At 36.3% G+C, this 23,769-nt stretch overlaps 1 protein-coding gene across 1 annotated transcript in view; it reads right to left on the reverse strand.

Annotated features, from left to right (window-relative positions):
- The window catches only part of ANTXR2 (ANTXR cell adhesion molecule 2), a 154,892-nt gene that overhangs the window by 91,963 nt on the left and 39,160 nt on the right, over window positions 1-23,769 (reverse strand). Inside the window, exons 8-11 of the mRNA XM_047091046.1 lie at window positions 19,411-19,471; window positions 17,300-17,398; window positions 14,974-15,043; window positions 1,508-1,586 (exon numbers count right to left, since the gene is read on the reverse strand). Coding sequence (XP_046947002.1) covers window positions 1,508-1,586; window positions 14,974-15,043; window positions 17,300-17,398; window positions 19,411-19,471 — 309 coding nt within the window. The remainder of the gene's footprint in view (window positions 1-1,507; window positions 1,587-14,973; window positions 15,044-17,299; window positions 17,399-19,410; window positions 19,472-23,769) is intronic.

Below are 23,769 nucleotides of genomic sequence, written 5' to 3' on the forward strand. Positions count from 1 at the left end.
GTCACAATGTGCTCTCCTGAGAACCGGAAAGACCTAGAAGACTCCCTTAAAAGTACAATGACTTGTAAATTCGAAAATGAGTCATTTAACCTCAGCTTCCCTGCACACCAAAATTGTGAGTGCCTGTGGGATACAAGTCTTTGTATCCTATACAAGGATGAGAAGAGATGGCTAGAGGAACAGAATAAGAGGAAGGACGGAGAAAGAGTATCATTTAGTGAGCTAATCACTGAGAAACTATGTAATTTGTAATCTAACCACATCCTGAGAGACAAGAAAACTTGCAAATTGCAACATGAATTGCAAATGAAGAAAGAAAAAAAACCTAGATATTTTCAAACAGAGACAGGTGTTGATAAAGAGCTATCCAGAAAATTTAGTAGTGGCCCAAGGTCCTTATGGATGTTTGTTTTCCTTACAATGTTTTCTTACAGTGAGAAAGACAACTGTCTCTATACAGATAATATTGAGTTACTTTGTTTTTTGAAGGAAGGGACACCTAGGTGGCTCAGTCAGTTAAGCATCTGACTCCTGATTTAGGCTCAGGTCATAATCTCATAGTTTGTGGATTCAAGTCCTCTGCCCTGGCAACGTGGAGCCTGCTTGGGATTCTCTCCCTCTGTCTCTGTCCCGTTCCTGCTCTCTCTCCCCCTCTCTCTCAAAATAAATAAAAATAAAAACATTTCTTAAAAAATGAAGATCAAAATATAAACCCATGCAACCATGAGATGTGAGAAAATGTTTTGGTTTGTAATTTTGGTATTTTGAAGGGCAAGAATTTGGGGTTTCTTGCTTTGATTACTGCATTTTTTACAAAGATAATATACTCATAAAAATAATAGCCATGTGATCAGTCCCTTTTAGTACTTTCTGTTTTCATGTTCAACTGAATATGAAAACTTTCCATGAACCCTAAAAATTATCTACAAGGAAAACACTATCTTAACAACAAAGTTTACATTTGACATTATTGCATCTTAGGTAATACAAATCAATCATCTCAACTAAAATAGAGTTTCAAACTAAGATACAGCAAACTATTGAAATCAAATTATTTACTCATGTTAGAAAGCACCAACATTTAAAAGGGACAAAAATATGAGCTCACCATTAAAACACACTCAATTTCAAAAACGTGATCAATGTCTTAGACACAATAACCCAACCTTCATAACACACACAAAAAAATTATCGCATTTTGATAATTAATGTTTTAATAAAAATGTTTCATTTGAAAATCATTCTCCTAGCTTATTTTGATTTTAAATGACTTCTGAGTTTTATGAATATCAGAACAAAATTTATCCTATCTTAAAATCTCTTTTTAATGAGACTAAAGGAAAAAAACAGGATCTAGAATGTATTCTATACAAAGTTTTCCTTGTGGTGCTCTCCAGTGTCATTGTTGGCATCTTCCTTATTATAATATGCAACAGCACTCAGAATCTGTAAATTATTTCTGGATGGAATCATTTTTAAAAAGTAACTTTATGCAACTTTTACTTACACATTCTGTGGCTGTGACTATCAATGAGCTTGAGATAACAGATTTTCCTCCATTAAAGCTCACTGAAACATCAAGAGTTCTGAAAGAAAATGAAAGAAACAATAATTAAAAATAAATTAAAAACGAGAGGATTGTGGGAGATTTTTATTTCTGCATATAATTCAAAACAAGCAAGAATGTTTACTTTTGATCAGTTATCCCAACTTTTTTCTTTCTTAGCTCCAGTCATTACTTAGTAGCCAGAGGCAAATTCCTTAAATGATCTAATTGTTCTTAAAAGAAAGATTAACATAAATAGTAACATTAAAAAATTCCTTGAGAGAAATGCTGAGGCTGTCTTCCCAATACCCTAAAAAGAATTAAAAAAAAAAAAAAAAAAAAAACCACTTAGATCCTATTTACCATATTTCCCCTGTCTTCAGTCATTACTACCATCACAAGATTATTAAGAATAAAAAATTGGAGGGGTATGTGGGTGGCTCAGTAGGTTAAGTGTCCGACTTCTGCTCAGGTCATGATCTCATGGTTTGTGGGTTCGAGCCGCACATTGAGCTGTCAGCTCAGAGCTTGGAGCCTGCTTTGGATTCTGTGTCTCCCTCTCTCTCTGTCCCTGCCCTACTTGCGCTCTGTCTCTTTGTCAAAAATAAACATTAAAAAAAATTCTTAAAAAATAGATAGGTAAATAAATAAATAATTGGAAATAATAAACCATTCAAGGTTAAAATATAGAGAAAGTGATAATACAGGAGAGAGAAAGTGAAGAAAAACGAGAATGCAATGTCCATGTAGGTATTTGTTGTAGACGATCCTAGGACATCAAAATATCTTGACAAAGGTAAATGTCAATACTACCTAAAGCTATCTACACATTCAATGCAATCCCAATCAAAATTGTACAAGCATTCTTCTCGAAACTAGAACAAGCAATCCTAAAATTCATATGGAACCACAAAAGGCCCCGAATAGCCAAAGTAATTTTGAAGAAGAAGACCAAAGCAGGAGGCATCACAATCCCAGACTTTAACCTCTACTACAAAGCTGTCATCATCAAGACAGCATGGTATTGGCACAAAAACAGACACATAGACCAATGGAATAGAATAGAAACCCCAGAACTAGACCCACAAACGTATGGCCACCTCATCTTTGACAAAGCAGGAAAGAACATCCAATGGAAAAAAGACAGTCTCTTTAACAAATGGTGCTGGGAGAACTGGACAGCAACATGCAGAAGGTTGAAACTAGACCACTTTCTCACACCATTCACAAAAATAAACTCAAAATGGATAAAGGACCTGAATGTGAGACAGGAAACCATCAAAACCTTAGAGGAGAAAGCAGGAAAAGACCTCTCTGACCTCAGCCGTAGCAATCTCTTACTCGACACATCCCCAAAGGCAAGGGAATTAAAAGCAAAAGTGAATTACTGAGACCTTATGAAGATAAAAAGCTTCTGCACAGCAAAGGAAACAACCAACAAAACTAACGGAATGGGAAAAGATATTTGCAAATGACATATCGGACAAAGGGCTAGTATCTAAAATCTATAAAGAGCTCACCAAACTCCACACCCGAAAAACAAATAACCCAGTGAAGAAATGGGCAGAAAACATGAATAGACACTTCTCCAAAGAAGACATCCACATGGCCAACAGGCACATGAAAAGATGTTCAGCGTCGCTCCTTATCAGGGAAATACAAATCAAAACCACACTCAGGTATCACCTCACGCCAGTCAGAGTGGCCAAAATGAACAAATCAGGAGACTATAGATGCTGGAGAGGATGTGGAGAAACGGGAACCCTCTTGCACTGTTGGTTGGTGGGAATGCAAATTGGTGCAGCCGCTCTGGAAAGCAGTGTGGAGGTTCCTCAGAAAATTAAAAATAGACCTACCCTATGACCCAGCAATAGCACTGCTAGGAATTTATCCAAGGGATACAGGAGTACTGATGCATAGGGGCACTTGTACCCCAATGTTTATAGCAGCACTCTCAACAATAGCCAAATTATGGAAAGAGCCTAAATGTCCATCAACTGATGAATGGATAAAGAAATTGTGGTATATATACACAATGGAATACGACGTGGCAATGAGAAAGAATGAAATATGGCCTTTTGTAGCAACGTGGATGGAACTGGAGAGTGTGATGCTAAGTGAAATAAGCCATACAGAGAAAGACAGATACCATATGGTTTCACTCTTATGTGGATCCTAAGAAACTTAACAGAAACCCATGGGGGAGGGGAAGGAAAAAAAAAAAAAAAAGAGGTTAGAGTGGGAGAGAGCCAAAACATAAGAGACTGTTAAAAACTGAGAACAAACTGAGGGTTGATGGGGGGTGGGAGGGAGGGGAGGGTGGGTGATGGGTATTGAGGAGGGCACCTTTTGGGATGAGCACTGGGTGTTGTATGGAAACCAATTTGACAATAAATTTCATATATTAAAAAAAATATATCGGGGCGCCTGGGTGGCGCAGTCGGTTAAGCGTCCGACTTCAGCCAGGTCACGATCTCGCGGTCCGTGAGTTCGAGCCTCGCGTCAGGCTCTGGGCTGATGGCTCGGAGCCTGGAGCCCGTTTCCGATTCTGTGTCTCCCTCTCTCTCTGCCCCTCCCCCGTTCATGCTCTGTCTCTCTCTGTCCCAAAAATAAATTAAAAAAAAAAATATCTTGACAAAGGTACAAGAAGAAAGAATAATTTCTTTTTTTCATGGCTAAGATACATCAGAATTAGAATACAGCTCTTACTTTGGAAACATGATTTCAAATTTTAAGATAATTAATAATAGTTAAAACTTCATTAATTCAGATTCTAGCAATTATTTGTGATCAGTCAGCCAGGAGTTGGTAACTTTCTAAAAAATAGCTCTAAGATATCAAAAGGGGAAAAAATGACAAGGGGATTTTAAAATAAAGGTAACAGCCCTTTTCCAAAATAGTTTACACAGTATATTATCCTATAATATTTGGAATGCCAACATTTCAAAGCTATCCATTCATTAAAGCAGAAAGTAGTAGATAACATTTTGGTAATCTAACTTCTATACAGTGCCATGCTCCCGTTCTCCGAAAATATTCTAAATTCCAAGAATTAATAGGTAAAAACTTTGCCTGAATTACTCTGAATCAACAAAATGTTATATTTTGAAGTTTTCTTCTCTATTCCTTGAATTGAAAGCCAAATTCACTACCACTTACAAAGAATTCTGATAAAAGAGAAGCAATCTCAAACCACTGGTAAAATTTCAATTACGATGCCAGAGATGGGGATGAGAAATATTATTTAGCCCCTGCTATGTGCCAGATACCCAGCCTAGGCATTTTATGAACATCATCGTCACAACAGCCCTTAAAGAAAGTAGTAGTTTCACAGTTGTGCAGATGGGGTACATCAGGCCCAGAAATGCTAATTACCTTGCCTAAAGTGGTAAAGCTAGGGTTCTAACTAATTTTGAAGTCTTTCCATCAGACCACGCAAGCTTGTTGAAATCAGAGTCCTTAGTGTGTTTCTTTTCTCACCGTGATATTTAGTTTGGATTCACACAGGAACAAGAGACACCAGGAAAGACTCCTAGCAGACCTGAAGCTGAACTCTTCTTCAAAAATCAGTAATACTTCTGTTTAAAATATTTCTTTAAATTATTCCCTTCAAAATACTTTGTTTAAAAAAAAGGTTTAGCTATATCCAGAAAAGAATGAGAACTTAAGATATTTATATCAACTTGTTTGAACTTTTGAACTAGTTCAACACAGAATGCCAAGTGGTTTATTTAAGAAAGAAAACTTAAACCCAATTGCTTATTCTGCAGAACCAAGTGCCTTGTTTTATTTACTTTTTTTGAAGACTAAGCAGAGTTGAATCCAAAAATAATCTTTCCTAGTTCCCAATTCCTCTACTTTGAAACGTACCAGAAAGCATATGACATGGTAAGTATGGTTTTAGTTTGGGGGAAGGGACTATCGATTCACAATAATGTATGATTGTTGCAAATAATCTTACTGATTCAACTTTTATGCGTTCAGCAGATACTGACTGAAGTTGTTTATAACCTGGCACTTAGAACTCACCAGAAATAAACCAGTTCTCTAATTAATGAAGGAAACATTAAAAATTTTGATGCTTCCAGGCTGAGAAAAAAAGAAAAAAGGATTTTAATGCTTATCCAAGTGGAATAAGAACAGAAGATCTATTTTACAACAAAGTTCTTTCCTCTAGTAGAAATGCATGCCAACGAGATCTTCTAGGCAGCCAATATAACTGCAGTTATCTCCAAAACTCAGTCTAGTATCATGTGGCTGGTTTCACATAAAACTGAGACAAGTCTCCACAGATGGAAAGGCACCTGATGTTTCTTTTGACATGTGGACTCAACTGAAACAATATGATCTTTACCTTCTTGAGAGCAGAGCATGGCCATCAGCAGCAGCATTGATAACGATGGCGTTTATCGAGTCCCTACTACGAGCCAGACACACGGCTCTCCTCTCATTTAATCTTCACAGAGACCCCCTGAGCTAGGCAGCAGCATTTTCTCCACTTCCCAAGAGAGGAAACTGAAGCTTACAAAGGTAACTTGCCCAAACCTTAAACTTCTCTGACTCTGGAGTCCAAGTGCTTCTTTTATTTCTACCACATACTTCTTTCATCCCTGATAAATATGTGAGAATCTTACATTTAAATTTCTCTCATCGGCAAGAGCTGAGTAACACTCCTCCAGGTTTTTACTACATTCATTTACCATATTGCTCATACTAATACATTTACCATATTGCTCATGGTTAACTAGAATGGCATTTACTAACTGCTAAGATAACACAAAAAACACACTCCAAAAGTTACTCTTGCATTTAAATGTTGTTGTTTCTTTAGTGAAACGTTTTTGAAATTATTGGTATGATACTGGCACATGAATGATACCTTTGCCCAAAGGTATGCTGCTCCTTTGCATGCAGATTGGTAAAGCCACCTCACCCTCTAACCCAAACCTAATACCCTGACCTTTTGTTGACTCAAAATTCCAATACATATATTTAATGTTTGCCATCTTATTTTATGTCATTTCCATTCGTATCTATGCATTGCTCATTCCTACATAACCCCTACTTCTGGTTAGTGTATTACTAACAGTAGAACCCACACTCACAGTTGATAGACACTTTGTTATGGATGAAAATGTATGAAAGCCATGTTGGTTTTACCTAATTCCACACAGAAGTGAGAGGTGAGGGGAGAGTTCATTTTTCATTTGTCCCAAGAATCCATTAAAATTATAAAAGGGGAGAGGTCTAGCCCACAAGTTGAGAAATCAGGAGTCTGGGTTTGAAGCCTAGTCCCTGTACTCTCAACCTTGCATTCCTCAATCTGTAAAATGGGGATAATTTTACCTATTTTGGAGCTGTTTGGGGGAAGAGAGCCTGGAAAAGTAATAAGCACAAAATACCCAACATAGGATACAGCAGTTATTCTTATATTATTGTAACACTTGACTATTTTTCTAACAGATTATTCAGAATAACAAGGTACTTTTATATAAACCTTTTAGACCAAGTGAAAATATAACACAGATAATACAGAAGAATATCTAGCAGCAATAAAATAATTACCTAACACTTTTTGGCTCAAAGAACTTTTCTACTCACTGCCATGTAAAACTACAGATAAATTGTTCAAAAACTGCCTTGAATATAACATCATCCAGGTTCCTGTACAGAAATGTTTCAGTGTTATTTCCTTCCTGTTACAAAACATCATCTGATTAAACCCAACATCATAGCTGTGTTGGGCTGTATGTTTACACCTCAAACCTAAAACTGCACTCTAAATTGGTTTATGAACATTTGCCAATAAGTTCATGATTCATTTAATCACTCAATCATTCTATTACTAGTTAATTAAACAAATACTTACAAATTGCTACAATAGGCCAAGCTAGGCTGTGCTTGGTAACAGGACTGCAATAACAAATAAAACACAGTATTACAATGTAAGTGAAAGGAAGCCACATAAACAATTACAATAGAGTGTGACATTAACTAAAAGAGGTATAAGCACAGGAGTACTAGCGGACCTAGTTGTGAGAGATACAAACTGTTCAGCTTTGCCAAGGGGACATCAACAAAGGCTTCCTGCAGGAAGTCACTCAAAGATGAATCCTAAATAATGACCGGGAGATAATAAGGAAAAGAGATTAGAAAAGGATCCACGAAGAAGGAGGCTATTTGATAGGCTGGAAGGTAAGGAAGGCACAGAACAGTCAAGGAACTAAAACCATTCAACGCAGCAGCATCACAAGATGTGAGAGTGAGAATATATGGCCTGAGGCTGGAAAAGGGAGTAGGAAAGGATCAGGAAAAAGCCAGGATGCCATCTTTAGACATTTGGAATTAGTCTTAAGAGTTTTTAAATTATGTAGAAATATTGGCAGAACTGTGTTTTTACAAATATCGTTCTTATTTACAGTGTAGAACGTGGATTGGAAGAGTAGATTCTACAGTAGAAACACCATTTATGGATGTCGTGGTATATTTCACATTAGAGCCAAAGTAGAAATGAACTAAAATAGTGGCAATAAGGGTGGTGTGAAAATGAAAGTTGGGAGATCTTAAGGAATTAAAATAAAAATGATTGGACATTTAGGATGTTAACGGTGAGGAAGAAGGAAATAGTTAATGATGACTTAACAGTTTCTATCTTGGTGTGAGGTGGGTTGCATAGGAAACACAGGAAACAGAGCAGGTTTGAACAGAAGTACCTAGGCTTAACTTGGGAGCTTCAAGTTGAATGGGCCATGAGAAATCCAAGTGAAGCAGTAGACTTTCGGATAATGGACTTTCGGATAGTGCCTTTAGAGCTAAGAAAAAGATCTTGTCTTGAGATTTGGAGCTCCTCAGCAAGAAAAGGAAGCCTTGAAGAAGATGCATTTATGAATCGGTATGCCAACAATGGTGATAACTGAGAGTAAGGGACAGTAAGAAGAGGAGCCTGCAGTGACATCTGAGAAGAAACAGCCAGCTAGGTGAGAATAAAAAGTCATGAAAGACAAAGGGAGAACCTTCTGAGACAGGAATGGCCCACAGTGCCTAATGCAGGGTGGTTAGGGAAGATCAGTCTAAGAACTGAAAACTTCCAACATCCTTTTCTATAAATTGGTTCTACATTGTTCAGAATTGCTCACAAATATCTTAATACACTCTTGGTTCCATCCTTGGAATATTCTTTTTTTTTTCAAAGTAGAAGGATCAGGGTGCCTGGGTGGCTCCTTCCATAGAACATGCAACTCTTGATCTCCAGGTTGTGAGTTCAAACCCCATGTTGGGTCTAGAGCTCATTTAAGTGCAAAAAACAAAAAACAAAAAACAACAACAAAAAAACAAAACAAAGCAGAAGGACAGAAGAAACCCAAACAACTCACCATAGCAAAAAGATTGTTTGAAGTACATTTTAATGTCAACTGGTATTCAATTAATAGTGATAAAACTAAATTCATTCCACATGAATTATTAAATAGTATTGTGATATATAATTAAGTAAATAAAATTCAGTAAGTCCTAATGGTCACAGTGAGTTTATTTAAAGATGCAGGAGAGTTCCCAAACAGAATAGCTCAGTGCCATATGTTAGAGCTACTTTGATCTAAGAAACTTCACACACCATGAACTATGGTTGACATTTCAATCCATGGTAGCCTATTTGCAAAGTATTCATTTACTACTGACTTCTTGTGTAGCCAATAAAAGATGCCATTTTATGATCCATTAAAAAAGATGAAAAAATTAAATAAAATTATGAAGTAATAAATTGCCAGAAGTAATAAATAATTTACCTCCAATTTGCACGTACTGAAAATTAAGCTGGCAACAACTCAAAAAGTTATAAAAATTATGGTGACTTAAGATATTTTGAAATCAAGTGCTACTATTAAATACTCTGCAGAGCTTTTTAAAAGTTAGTTTTGTGCATAATAAAGATGAAGAGTTGAAAAATAAGTCTTCATATTTGTGAATAAAGATTTCACTAGATTTCACTTATAGTGATAAGTATATGTGTAAATAATGCTTTATCTAAGGATATCTTTTTAACGTGGTTAAAGGGTTCTTGAATAAAATAATTTCTTTTTAAGATATTTCAAAATATGTGTATACTAAAACAAACATTGCAGTTGGGAAATTGCTAGATTTCAGAAAGAACAGAAAGCTGTATTCAGAAATGTGCTGGCCATCACACCTGAAGCTGTACTGCAAATGTTTACAGTACTACCCTGAAAATAATCCCTTTCTAACTGTTTTTGCATATTTTAATAAAATAATGAAAAGATACTTGGAAATAATCACTCATTTTTAGTGCCTTTCATCCAAAAAAAGCCAAAGTAAAAATAAAATGATAATACAAAATTTAGAAGCAGTATTTAAGAGGACTGAAACACATATCTAAGGATATCTCTATCTCATCATATATCTGTCCGTCTTTGAACACTTGTGGTTACCAAAACATTCTCTAAAGTGTTAGAGATCTTCTTTGTATTGAGCTGAAATGTGCCTCTCTTTACCTTTTGCTCTTTCCTTCTCCTTTCCTTAGAGCAATAAAGAATAAGTCAGCTCTTTCACATGACAGAGCTGATGTTTGAAGACATCTGATAGGTCATGCCTGAATCATATTTTAGAGTATTTTCAATTACATCGTATTTAACATTTCCATACTTGGCAACATCTTGTTGGCCACCTCTAGATGTGCTCCAACTAATTGTTCCTCTTAAAAGACAATTTCCAGAACTAAAAATAATACTTAGGATGGAGCCCCAATAAGGATTAGGTGAACTGATCACATTTATACGTATAATCAGAAAGCAATACACTATGGGAAAGAAAAAGACAAAATGCCCCACCACTGGGGTGGGGGATAGAGAGATAAAGAAACATAGATGGTCCTCAGCCTTAACCCATCTCACCAAGATTCTAATGCTTACATTCAAAGTAAAGACATAACCACTGTCCTAGAATCTATGATAAAAATAAATAAATCAAGTGTCATTCCTCATAATGAAAACAAGAGAGAATAAAGGCATTCTTATATCATCTGCTACTAAGGTAATGTTATTAGGTATTGTATAGATATATATACACATGCATGCATAGGTATATTTTTGAAAAGAAGTGTTCATGTGAGAAGCTGTGTTAAAGGCAGAATTTGTCCAGCCAAGAAAGAGAAGTGGAATGAATCAATTTTATTCCAGGTAAATCATATTGAAAAACTAACAATGTTGAAGAAGAAAATAAAAAGGTTCTATTACCAACTTAGGCTCTAACCCCAAGGTGGCCACACCATTCATCTGAATGAACCTTCAATATCACATGCCTAAAAATTTCCACATACGCTAATGTCCCACCACTTCTTACTCAAAACACTCTGTCATGTGTCTTCCCACATTGCCTTTTAAGAGAACTAATACTATCAGTTTCATCTGACTTAGATATTTATTTCATATTTGCCAGAAGATTCTGGCCAATGTTTTTGAAAGCACATTTAACTATACCATATGCCTCCTTAAATCATCTCTATCAAACAAGCTGTAGGATAAGGCTCTGGTTCATTCTGTTCTGTTTTTCTTTCTTCACAATGTGTTTATGTATATTTACCCAATTTGTTCTGCTCTTCTTGCCAAATTACAGGTTTGAGGATCCCAACTATTGCAGAACAGCTGTGCTATTGTTGACATCTCACTCAACAAGGGTCAGAGGAGAAGCCCATCCTTCAAGTACTGGGGACACCTGCACTTACACCATAAGGCGAATGCCCTGCGGTGGGGAGGATTCAAAGAACTCCACAGAGTCTTTCCTATTCAGACTTAAAACACTGGTACAAGTGAGCCACTGGCAGAAGTAAACTGCCAACAATCTACAGATTTCTCTCGGTAAGACAATTTGTTTAATCACATGACATTTTAAAATTAAACTGTATCCAATGAAAGAAGTACAGAAGAACGACCTCATTACCACCACCTTTACATTCTTCCCATTTAAATACTAAGTATCCAGGGGCACGTGGGTGGCTCAGCCAGTTAAGTGTCCACCTCTTGGTTTCAGCTCAGGTCATGGTCTCGTGGTTTCGAGAGTTTGAGCCCCGTGTCAGACTCCACGCTGACAGTGCAGAGCCTGCTTGGGATTCCCTCCTCCCTCTCTCTCTGCCCCTTCCCCACTCACACTGTCTCTGTCTCTCTCCAAATTGATAAATAAACTTAACTAAAATAAAATAAATAAATATTAAGAATCCATTCATCTCAATCTGGAAATCTATATCAAATAAAAAATTTAATAAACAGAAATCTCTCTCAAAGAAAGTACTTCAAAGACCCATTTCAATAACACTGACTAATGATAGGCCTGGATAAGATTTGCCCAGGCAGTTTTAATGTCTGTTTACTCCACAACATCAACTTCCAAATGCAAAGCTATGGTCCTAGCTCTGCTGCTATATTCTTTGTCCCCATCTGCAAGCAAAGCATCTTCATATTAACCTTTTTACAAACTAACATTCACAAGTGTTTAGGTTTTTTTAAAAGAATAATCCTCAAACAAAAATGGAATTCAGGAAGTAACAGCAAGATGCGAAAGGAACTGATAGAGCAGGTTAATGAGATGAGGCACATGTCCACGGGTCCAGCTCTGAGAGTAGGCATCTGGCTTTGAGGCTGTCTATCCAGGGTTACTTCACCAGGGTGTTGTTAATTATTGAAGTGAGAGAACAGGGGGAACCATCACCACATCTGTCACCCTCACACAGGAAAACCCTTCATTCGTTCTTGGGCCAGATGTGTTTATTTGAAACATAGACTAACTAGCTACTTAATGGGTTTGAATTCTTAGCCAAAAGCTAATTAGGCAAACATATTAAGCATCAGTCACCTTACAAGGCTAAACTGTTTCAGTTGTGTTGATTTTTATCCAATCTCATAAGAGAGCTCATCACCTACAGAGGTATCTAAAGAAAAGTCAAGGCAAAGGAAAGGTCCGAATTACTTGCAACATACTTAGAAGAACAATAATGATATCCCCAAGTGCCCAATATACTAACAAATAAAACCTCATGTTTTGCCTCAGTGGTATCACGTGCTTGATACCAAAAAGAAAGCAGGAAAGCAAGAGAAAGCAAAAGTAATTATCTAAAATGTCCTTCCCCCCAAATCTCCAGTTCTCTTGTAGGTGAAATATTAATGTCAAAAGCCAAATAAATGATGACTTCTCATGTCTGATATTTATTATGTTCTATATGTTTTTTTTTTTTAAATCACATGTCCTGGGTATTTAGTCAATCTACAAATCACTGAAGAATATCAGCGGTCTCTATAGTCTCTTAAAAAAAAAAGAGGCAAATTCTAGAGAATACAAACTCAGTGTCTGGGATAAAACAGGCATACTGCATTTTATAACTACTTTGGAAAAGATGGTAAGATGTCTTCCTTAACCAATCATTGCTATTAAAAAGTCAAGATAGTTTTCTGTTCTCTTTTTCCTTTTTTTAAATGTTTATTTATTTTGAGAAAGAGAGCTGGGGAGACTCAGAGGGAGAGGAAGAGAGAGAATCCCGAGAAGGCTCAGCACTGTCAGCACAGAGTCCGATGCAGGGCTCAATCCCACAAGCGGTGAGATCAGGACCTGAGCTGAAATCAAGAGTTGGACGCTCAACCGACTGAGCCACCCACGCACCCCTCTATTCTCTTAAATGGCATGCCCCTCCCATAGGATTCTGGGCATTTTTCTCCTACCTGATATAAGTCTCTGACCACCCCCAGCAATCAAAGGTACTTTTTTGCTCTTAATATAACTCGTAATTCAAAATATTTGAGGAAAATGCATCCATCCTCTCATCTAGCAAACATTTATGAATCTATTGTGTGCCAAGCATTGCGTTTGGTGTTACAGATACAGCAGGAATCAAAACAAAATCTATCCTAGCAGGAAAGAGACCCAAGAGAAAATAAATGCTTGGGAGAAAAAAATAACCATGAGAAGGGAATAGGGAGTGCCAAACGCAAGAGGAGAAAGACTGTATTGATTAAATAGGGTGACCAGGAAGGGTTTACTAAGAAGGTGACATGTGAACAAGGCCTAAAGAAGGTGAGAATGAGCCATGAGGAGAAGAGCATTTCAAGCAGCGGGAACAACAGGTATACAAGTGCCAACGTAGTTGAGGAACAGCAAAAAGGCCTGTGTGACCATCACAAAAGGGGCAAAAGGAAGATGAATACTCTGTCATGGTGAGGGGCCAGATCCTACAGAATCTTGTAGAACATGGCAATGTTTAGATTTTCACTCTGAGTGGAACAGGAAATATTATCAAGGATTTAAGGGAAAGGTGATATAAATGAACAGTTTTAGGGGCGCCTGGGTGGCGCAGTCGGTTAAGCGTCCGACTTCAGCCAGGTCACGATCTCGCGGTCCGCGAGTTCGAGCCCCGCGTCAGGCTCTGAGCTGATGGCTCGGAGCCTGGAGCCTGTTTCCAATTCTGTGTCTCCCTCTCTCTCTGCCCCTCGCCCGTTCATGCTCTGTCTCTCTCTGTCCCAAAAATAAATAAACGTTGAAAAAAAAAATTAAAAAAAAAAATAAATGAACAGTTTTAAAAGGATCGCTATGCCAAGAACAGAAGCAGAAAAACCAGGAGAAGCTAATAAACCTTGTATATTTTATTTGCCTCTGCTCTATATGCAAGATCAATTTAAAGTAATTCTGTATCTTATTATCCTAAACATATTCCTTCCACTACTTTTGGGCTAAGGAATATCTGAACTGTCTGCAATCATTTCCTTCATAATAGAGTGTAAAAAAAAATCACAAATGGAAATACTAAATTATGAACAAAATTATCTGTTTAGGTGATTTAAATAAAAGCTCTTCTTCCAAACTAACATCCTTTATTTTAACCAGCTATCATTATGGTTTATATTGTCACACCAAAGAACATGAGAAAACAGACCTTATAGGATGTGGGTATTAAATTAAAGCACAAATACTTCCTAGTCCAAGGCATGCCTTATTGAGCCATGCTCCTTTTGCTGTTTAATCTTGATATTGAAACACCATAGTAATTAGTCAAAATCTCACTTTGTAACTCATGTATGTGTAGATGTGTGTAGGGGCATGTGTAAATTTAATACTACACAGTTCAAAATAATGCTTTGGCTCTGATTATTTAAAGGCTCTAACAATATCTCTTACCCATCCAGATAAATACTTATGGAGCCTTTTAATCAATATTTAAGAAATACGATAAAGCTGACTGAAGCATTTTCAACCTACTAAGAGTATATATGGTTAAAGTACTAGCCAGAGTAGTTTGCCTAGAACTACTATTTCATGTTCACTCTGTACATAAAAAAAAAAAGATGCAATAACATAATTAATGCATATTTGTCACCATTTCCTAATAATTTGTACCTAAAATGTTTTTAATATGTTTTAAATGAAGTACTTACTCTCCAACTTTATTCAGTGTAGGTGCGGGACAAAGCATAGAATTAAGCTCCACACTTACTGGGTAAACACCTAGAAAATAAAATGGCACTGAATTAATAAAGAGCTTTATTTTTTCTCAGTTTCATTAATAATATGAAAAACATGGGGTGCCTGGGTGGCTCAGGTGGTTAAGCATCTGGCTCTGGATTTCAGCTCAGGTCATGATCTCATGGTTTGTGAGATCGAGCCCCACATTGGTCTTTGCACTGACAATATGGGGGACTTTCTCTCCCCCACTCTCCCTCTCTCTCTCAAAATAAATAAATAAACTTGAAAAAAAAATTTTAAATTATTTAAAACATAATGGCAAGAAGGATTTAACAGTGGAACATTAGATATATATTAGAATGAAAAACCAAATAGATTCTCATTGAAAAAGAGGAGAAGGAAAAGAGAATGAAAAAAAATAGAGACTCTAGGCCTCACTGATATACAGTGTTGGTAAATTGTGATTTTTTTCTTAGACTAAATTCACATGTATTTGTAGATACTATAAAATTATCATCTTCTCCATCTCCATTTTTTAAGTATCTTAGGCTTTTAAGGATAAGTGATATATATTTAAAAGCAGAATTTAAAAACAATGGAGAGGGGCGCCTGGGTGGCTCAGTCGGTTGAGTGACCGACTTCCGCTCAGGTCATGATCTCGCAGTTTGTGAGTTCGAGCCCCGCGTCGGGCTCTGTGCTGACAGCTCAGAGCCTGGAGCCTGCTTCAGATTCTGTCTCCCCCTCTCTCTACCCCTCCCCTGCTCACGCTCTGTGTCTCTCTGTCTCTCAATAATAAATAAACATTAAAAAAAAATTAAAAACAATGGAGAAAAGATGAATATCCAAAGAAGAATGAAGGTATTTCAAGGCTTCAATAAAATAGTTGTATCTACAATAAATAAATACATTTCATAAAACAGAATGCTTAAATTGCCCTAATAATTTTAATAATATAGGATAAAAAAAATCTGGACTATAAATATTCAGAAAAGTTACATAAACAAATGGATAATCCTGGATATGAGGGATGAAAATACAACCTGACTCTACTCATTTGTTTGAGAATTTAGTTTAATAAACTTAATCTTATGTAGCTAAGGGATAAATATGTTTATATTATAATCAAACATGTACCCAAAGGGAGCTAGGTAAAGCTAACTCTTAGATTCAGATGGCTAGTGAATAAAAATAAAATTACTTTGTCCTCTACAATTGTAGCATCTACTATGAAGCATTTGTTACAAATATTATTGTCTTGCTTTACCAAAATGATGATCCTAACAGGAAAGAGAGGAATTAATTCTGACATTTACCATGCTGAGATCCTCACCACGTTAATTCAACAAACACACACTGAACAGTTGCTGTGTACATAGCCAAAGCTGTGCTATTGGAGTGCTTAGTACCATCAGAAAAACAGCAAAATTGTAGATGAACCTCTCAAAACATAATTCCACCAGAGTTCACAGAGTTATGGTATCTGCCTTACAGATTAAAATTTTAGAAGCCATTATAATCATCGATAAGGAAAAAATGTCTCAATAGAGACCCAAAACGCTCAGAATATTTAAGATCTATTTAAGGAGTTTTTCTCAGAATGAAGATTAAAAACACTATCCTCATCTGCTTTTTTGAAAGCCATGTTAGGGAAAATAAAACCCCATTCCATAAATATGATAATTTTCAATAAACAGTGCTGGGTGGGCACCGAAGATAAAAATACGTGAAACATTCAAAAACATAAAATATATGAAATATCAACAAGGCAAAAAGCCTCTCTCAAGAAGCTGACTGGCAAATTATTGGGACATTAGATGAAGAAAATGAGTGAGCATAAAATAAGGCAATAAGTAGTAGAGTGGTCCAAGATAGTTAGCTTTCAGGCAAGAGTGACAATAAATAAATCTGGAGAAAGAGGCAATTAAACCAAGCAGTTGATGCAGTCCACACAGAATCAAGTTAGGAAAACTGGGTTCAACTCTCAGCTCTGCCCATTATTGGCTGTGTCACCACAGGCAAGTTATTTGACTCTTTCAGCCACTGGACCACTACCCGTAAAATGAGGCTACTCAGGATAGGGTTCAGCATCTCTTAAGTTATGAACAAAGGTTGTAATCATGAAACAACAACAACAACAAAAAATTGTTATTACTACTGGTAATCTCACCAGACTTCATGTCTTTCTTCCTTGATTGAAAAATATAGCATAGTTGATTTCAGCTGGGAAAAAGAGGAAAACACTTGATACTTATATGCTGTACAGATATTCAAGCAACATAGAGATTATGAGGCACCTACTTTTTGTGTATGTTTCATTTACAGTGTAAGTACAGAGAACACTCCCATTCCGACTGCCCAAGATGAATCCTCTTCCATTCAAAACAATTTGAAATTCCTCTAGAAGCAAAAAGAAAAACAAACATTTTAACCCCTGCTTTACAAAAAATAAAAAGACATAACTTGAAAGGTCAAGGTACACAGAATTAATTTCTTCATAGTATTCAGCCAACTAGTAACAATGAAGACATCGTTGTCTCCAATTCTACTTGCTTTCTCGGACCCTCTAGGGAAATTCAGGGAAGATATCATTGATTGTCACATAGAAAGGTGACATTATTTAATTTTTTAAACAAAGTGGTTTCCAATAGTAACCAAGAAATTAGAACTAAAGCCTAACACTTATCCCCACGTACCACAGGAACTTCCCCTTACCCTGTCTTCTCTGTCCCCAGAAGAAAGAAAGAAAGAAAGAAAGAAAGAAAGAAAGAAAGAAAGAAAGAAAGAAAGAAAGAAAGAAAAGAAGGAAGGAAGGAAGGAAGGAAGGAAGGAGAAAAAAGAAGGAAGGAAGGAAGGAAGGAAGGAAGGAAGGAAGGAAGGAAAGAAAGGAAGGAAGAAATTCTATCCTTAGGCAAATATCAGTAGGAAAGAAGAACCCTCTTTGTTTTCTGTACTCCCAAGTATTAAGATGTGGGAATGTAAAGAAAATTACTTATTCATGTTCTTTGTTTCTTAGAACAGTTTTGTATTTTCTTTAATCTCTGACACCCCATACAGAGTTCTTTAACAGTTTCTTGACATTACTAATCTGGTTTCATTTTCTTTTGCATACAAATTTAGAACCCAGCAGAGGACATGAACTTTGGATTACTAATCATCTATGACCAGTCAATAAAGGAAGTTTATTCAACGTATTGCTCAGGACTCTATACAGGGGAAGTAGTCACTAAATGTTAGACAGTAAGATAAAATGCTAGAAAAAACGTTAACTGATCAAATACCTTGATAGGCCATTAAACATTTGCTATTTAGCTAGAAGAAGGCATATTAACTATTTTAACAGTGATTAACTCTCCATCTTCTCAAGCAATCTCCTAGCAAAATCTAACATATATACAGTAATGTATTATCAAGAAAATATTGCTATGCCACTCCGCATGGAGTATATTATAAAGGGAATTTTACTTATAAAGGGCAGGTAAAACTTACAATGTGACTGTGCAAAAGATCATGGGCTTCAGAGTCAGATAGACAAGAGTCAAATAGGACAATTACTAAAGCAAATACTGACCCACTCTGCCTGGGTTTCCTCATCTGTTGAACCAGTGATTATAAAAATGTCAAATAGTGCTGGTATGAAGATTAAGTAAAGTTAATAAAGGCAAAGGGATGCTCTGCGATGTTCAAATGCACTATTCCTTTTAAACATCTCAACCATTAATTAGGGACTCTAAAAGATATAGAACTTAAGACTCTATCCAGAGATTGGGAGGCTCTGTGGTAAATTACACAGCACATTTCCTCTTCCATCAGACCCAATATATTTTTCCTTTTCTAGTAAAGTCAGGTTAAAATGAACTCCAGGTCAGACTTGAAGAAGAAGAAACAGAACAAGCCAGAGAGAATCACATTCTCTTTGGGTAAGGACAGCCTGGAAATGCTAAAACCTGAGTCTGTTCTTAGCTAATGAAGCCACCTGCTTCCTTCCTGCCATCCACCCATACATCGCTCCCTTCTGTGCCCTGAGCTGGAGGGCACTGCACTTCGGGCCGGTCATCAAATCATGGAGCTCAAAGTCTACAGATACATGACTGTATAATCAGATAAAAGAAAAAAACTCATATTTTATTTTACTTGTCATAGGAAAGGTCTCAAACATGAACTAAATATACAGAAAATTCTAAAAGCCTGTCACACAATATGTTCATTATTTAAAATAACACTCCAATCTTAAAAAATTTGAATTTAAAATAGAAATATTTCAAGGAATTATTTAAAAATTCTTACAGAAAAGGATGCCAAAAAAGTTAATTTTGTTATTCTCATTCCAACACGAGTTTCAAATCATATATTTTAACTAGGGGGAAAAAATACAATTTCTTATATGGTATTTTTAAATTCTAACCACTTACCCCCTACACAGACACTTGAAGGCCGCAATTCCAGGATTTCAGTGCATGACTGAGCTAGTATCTAAAAAGGAAAAAAGAAGACCGAGATAGAGAACTAAATTATAACATGTAAAGTGCATTATAAGATTGCTAATAACCTCAAGGTCCTCCCCTTAACTTTAATAGATGGCAGAGAAAAACCTATTAACTGTTGTATATACAGCTACCAAGCTCTTAGGAAATTTCTGTGCTGTCTTCCAGTATATATTCTACAATTGTATACTGTAGGAACCCTTACTCAATTAGAGTAAATATAAATAGGCACCAATAAAGCGGATGTTGCCTCAAAGTCTGGTAGCCTTGAATACAAACAGATAACTAAAATTTCTTGATGGCCATGAAATCAATGCTAACTTTCCCTATTAGGCAAAAACAAGATAGCAAATCAGACCCCCTCTTTAATTCTGAAAATTTAATGTCATTTTATTAAGAGGTTCAATATAATATCCATAAAGAAGCACTTCTGTATTTCTGGCATTTCTATCCGATTTCTCAGCCTCCTTTCCCACGGATGCTAACCCACCTTGTATGCAGCAAACCTTATGGTTGGAGGACACAGGCTCCTTAGATGAGCCCAACATTTTCCTCAAAAACACAGACTCTGTACTCCAGCATGCCCAGAGCACAGGAACAGAATGGCCCTTCTTAGCTCGTTCTGAGAAACAGAAACCACCATACAAGGCACAAGGCTACAAGTGAAAAACAACAGTGATGAAATAAGCTGGTCTGAATGGACCCAACAATCCTGTCTTTATTTTTAGAACTGCTCTGCACTTCATTATCAAATTCAGACAAATTCCAGATGATCTTTGAACGACATTCCTTTCTTGACAGAGTTGAAGACAGATGACGTACAATGGTCTCTAGCATCTCCTGCTCGTAACTAGAACAGGAAAGAAGGAAATAGAAACGCTTTCTATGCTTTCTTTAATAACAGTGGAAGTATAAATTGTCAGACTCTAAAAGTCAGCTGGTAATTTTTGCTGCTGAATATGCATCACTGAAAAGGGGAATCATTTGTACTTTTTAAGATCACTTCTCAGTGAATCCACTTTTCACAAAGCAACTGAAGCTTTAGTGATTAGGAAACAAATACAGTAAAATTTTATATCTGAGACATTCTGGATGAGGCCTATTTAAACTCATAAATGACCAAAAAGATTGATTCCATGGTCACCCACAGACCTTTCAATGCCCAAAGACCTCCTCTTGGTCTGTTATTTTATCTCCTATAATCAACACTCATTCCTCTGAAGACTGTGTACCTTTGTTCAATTAAGAATTGGGGAAAGAATTGAGGACCACTGTCAAAGGTTAACATGCCCTCTTGGAGGGCAAGTATCTCAAATCAGTGACCTCCTTAAATATTTTAACACGATACAGGTAACAAGACTCTGAAAGGAACAAAACAGAAAAGTTTTGCTAAAGGAATATGGAGCTAAAAAGGTTCTGACAAAAATGGAGCATTATAGCATTCACTTTGGCCGATCTGAGGTAAAAGAACGGTGAGCCACACAGACGGAGGGGTCAAAGGAAAACCGTAAAGCCTCCAAATCTACTCTACCTGCCAGCAAGTCTGAGGGAATCTATTTTAAAATAGATCCCTTAAGGATATCAGTTCTCAATTTCTTTATTAGTTATTTCAGGCACACCTCTGGCAGCATTACTGAAAATGTTTCAAACATCAAGAAAAATTATGAGACGCTTAAAGACGGAATCCACTGGAAACTGTAACCATTTTTTAAAAAATTGCTTAGAATAAGATAAATCAAGAAATTACAATGAGGGGGCGCCAGCGTGGCTCAGTCAGTTAAGCATCGGACTTCGGCTCAGGTCATGATCTCACAGTTCGTGGGTTCGAGCCCTGCTTCTGTCTCTGTGCTGACAGCTCAGAGCCTGGAGCCTGCTTTGGATTCTGTGTCTCCCTCTCTCTGTGCTCCTCCCCCACTTGTGCTCTGTCTCTCTGCCTCTCTCAAAAATAAGTCAACATTAAAAAAAAGAAATTACAATTAGATTTTCCAAAGGTCATGTCAAAGAATATGCAACCCAGAATGACCTGTGTGAATTTCTAAAATTGTCTTAGTTTTGTCTCTTCTACCAATATTGACCATAATTAAATCAGATCTCAAAATATTTAAGACAAATGTGTGTATCTTGACTTTCTCTTTTAATTTGATGTAATCCATCATATAGTTCAAAAAGACAGTTCCAATAGCAAAATCAAATGATTAATTCTTGTGGCGTTCTCCATAAAACTGGAGAATAAATACCTTTAAGTACTATTGATGGTATACATCTCTGAAGCCAGACCCTATTTATCCCTTGTAAGGTATTTTGATTTTAAAGAAAAAGGTTCAAAATTATTTAGAAATTTATTTTCTATTCAAGTCTGAGATTAAAGAAATCACACTACATTAAGCAGAAGCTAAGAACACCTAAAGATTGATTATATAGTGCAATATATTGTATAATATACATTTATACATTTACATTCATTTATACATTCATTTATACATTTATATTCTTATATAATATACAAGAATACATTTACATTAGTTTAATATTAATACTTATTTTAATAAAATGAATTTTATAGAAATGACATTACTGAATGGAAAAGTGACTCCAGTAACACATTCATTGAAAGGCAAGTAGTTTGGGGACACCTGGGTAGCTCAGTTGGTGGAGCATCTGACTCTTGGTTTCAGCTCAGGTCATAATCTCACAGTTTTGTGGGTTCGAGCCCCACATCAGCCTCTGCACTGTCATCTTGGGATTCTCTCTCTCTCCCTCTCTCTCTCTGCCCCTACGCCACTCATGCTGTCTCTCTCTCAAAAATAAATAAACTTAAAAAGAAGGAAAAAAAAAGAAAAAAGAAGGGCAAGCATTTTAGACAATGAGTCATAAAATTGGACTCATCATCTAAAGTAATTCAGTTGAATTCCCCACAGGACATTACCTACCCCCCTCTAAAGTTTGTATTGATTTTTTTAAATATATTTCTTTGGACCTTATGTTATATTAGTTGAGTATACGAATCACCTCCTCTATTAAAGACAAACTCTTTTGGGGTATAAAAATAGGATATTATACTATACAACCCTTTAGAACTAGCAAATTGTTTTGTACATGTAGTACAACCGATAAATGCTTAGGGAATACAGGTTACATGAATTAATGAGAATATAAAAAATGTCTTTCTAGTAAGCAAAGCAACAACCATATTATGACTATGATAAAGCAGAATAAAGTTATGTGAAAAAGCCAGTAAGTTGTGAATGTTGGAAATCCAGAAACCCACAATTTGAGAGGAAGTTCACCCAAACCACCCAAAACATTTCCAAATGAAAAACAATCAAAGAGAGGGACGGAGAATGCACTGGGGAGAAATTGAGACAGGAGAGTGTATGCACTTTTAAAAAATAAAATTTGTCCTAAATTGGATTTTTCCATCTAGTGTTTACCATGTTCCTGTATTAAGAAAATAACACCTGGGTAGCTCAGTCAGTTAAGCGTCTGACACTTGGTTTCAGCTCAGGTCATGATCTCACAGTTTCTGAGTTCAAGCCCTGTGGTACGGTTTGCACGGACAGCACAGAACCTGATTAGGATTCTGTCTCTCTCTCCGTCTCTCTCTCTCTCTCTCCCTCCCTCTCTCTCTCTCTCTCTCTCTCCCCATCCCCTGTACACATGCTCTCTCTCTCTCAAAATAAATAAATAACCATTTTTTTAAAAAAGGAAAACAACTGGAAATTCAAATAATTCAATGTTTGTATGTATAAACAGTTCCATAAACACAAAACAGTTTATAATTTATTTTCACCAAGTAATTGCACAAGTTCAAATGTTCAAGATATCAAAATAGGTCCATTATATTAAAATTGTCATCACTAAATGACAACTGACAGAGACGGCAAATATTTTAAACACTCTAGCTAATTTTTACAGTATTTAAATTAAATACTGTTATTGATTGATTGAACACTGGATCAGGTGTCCCATCTATGATAATTGATGCATTATCTTTCATATCTGCACTTCCATCATTTGTACAACAGAGCATCTTGTAAGGATGTTTCTTTAAATATGTGTTGCCATCTGTCTTCATTATATCTCAATAGACACAGAAAATAGTTTCCACTAAAGGTTGGCCTAGGTTGACATCAGAGAGAGCTAATAGCACCATAAACCAAATTTAAAGACATGCCAAATGCTATTAATAAAACCAGGGCACTGCACACACTAGATGCAAAACTGCATCATTTGAGATTCTGAACTATTTATATATATATATATATATATATATATATATATATATAT

This window comes from Lynx rufus, unplaced genomic scaffold, assembly GCF_022079265.1.
Source record: "Lynx rufus isolate CCGP_SWC_20201006 ecotype Redwood Valley unplaced genomic scaffold, mLynRuf1.p SCAF_3, whole genome shotgun sequence".
Lineage (NCBI taxonomy): Eukaryota > Metazoa > Chordata > Mammalia > Carnivora > Felidae > Lynx > Lynx rufus.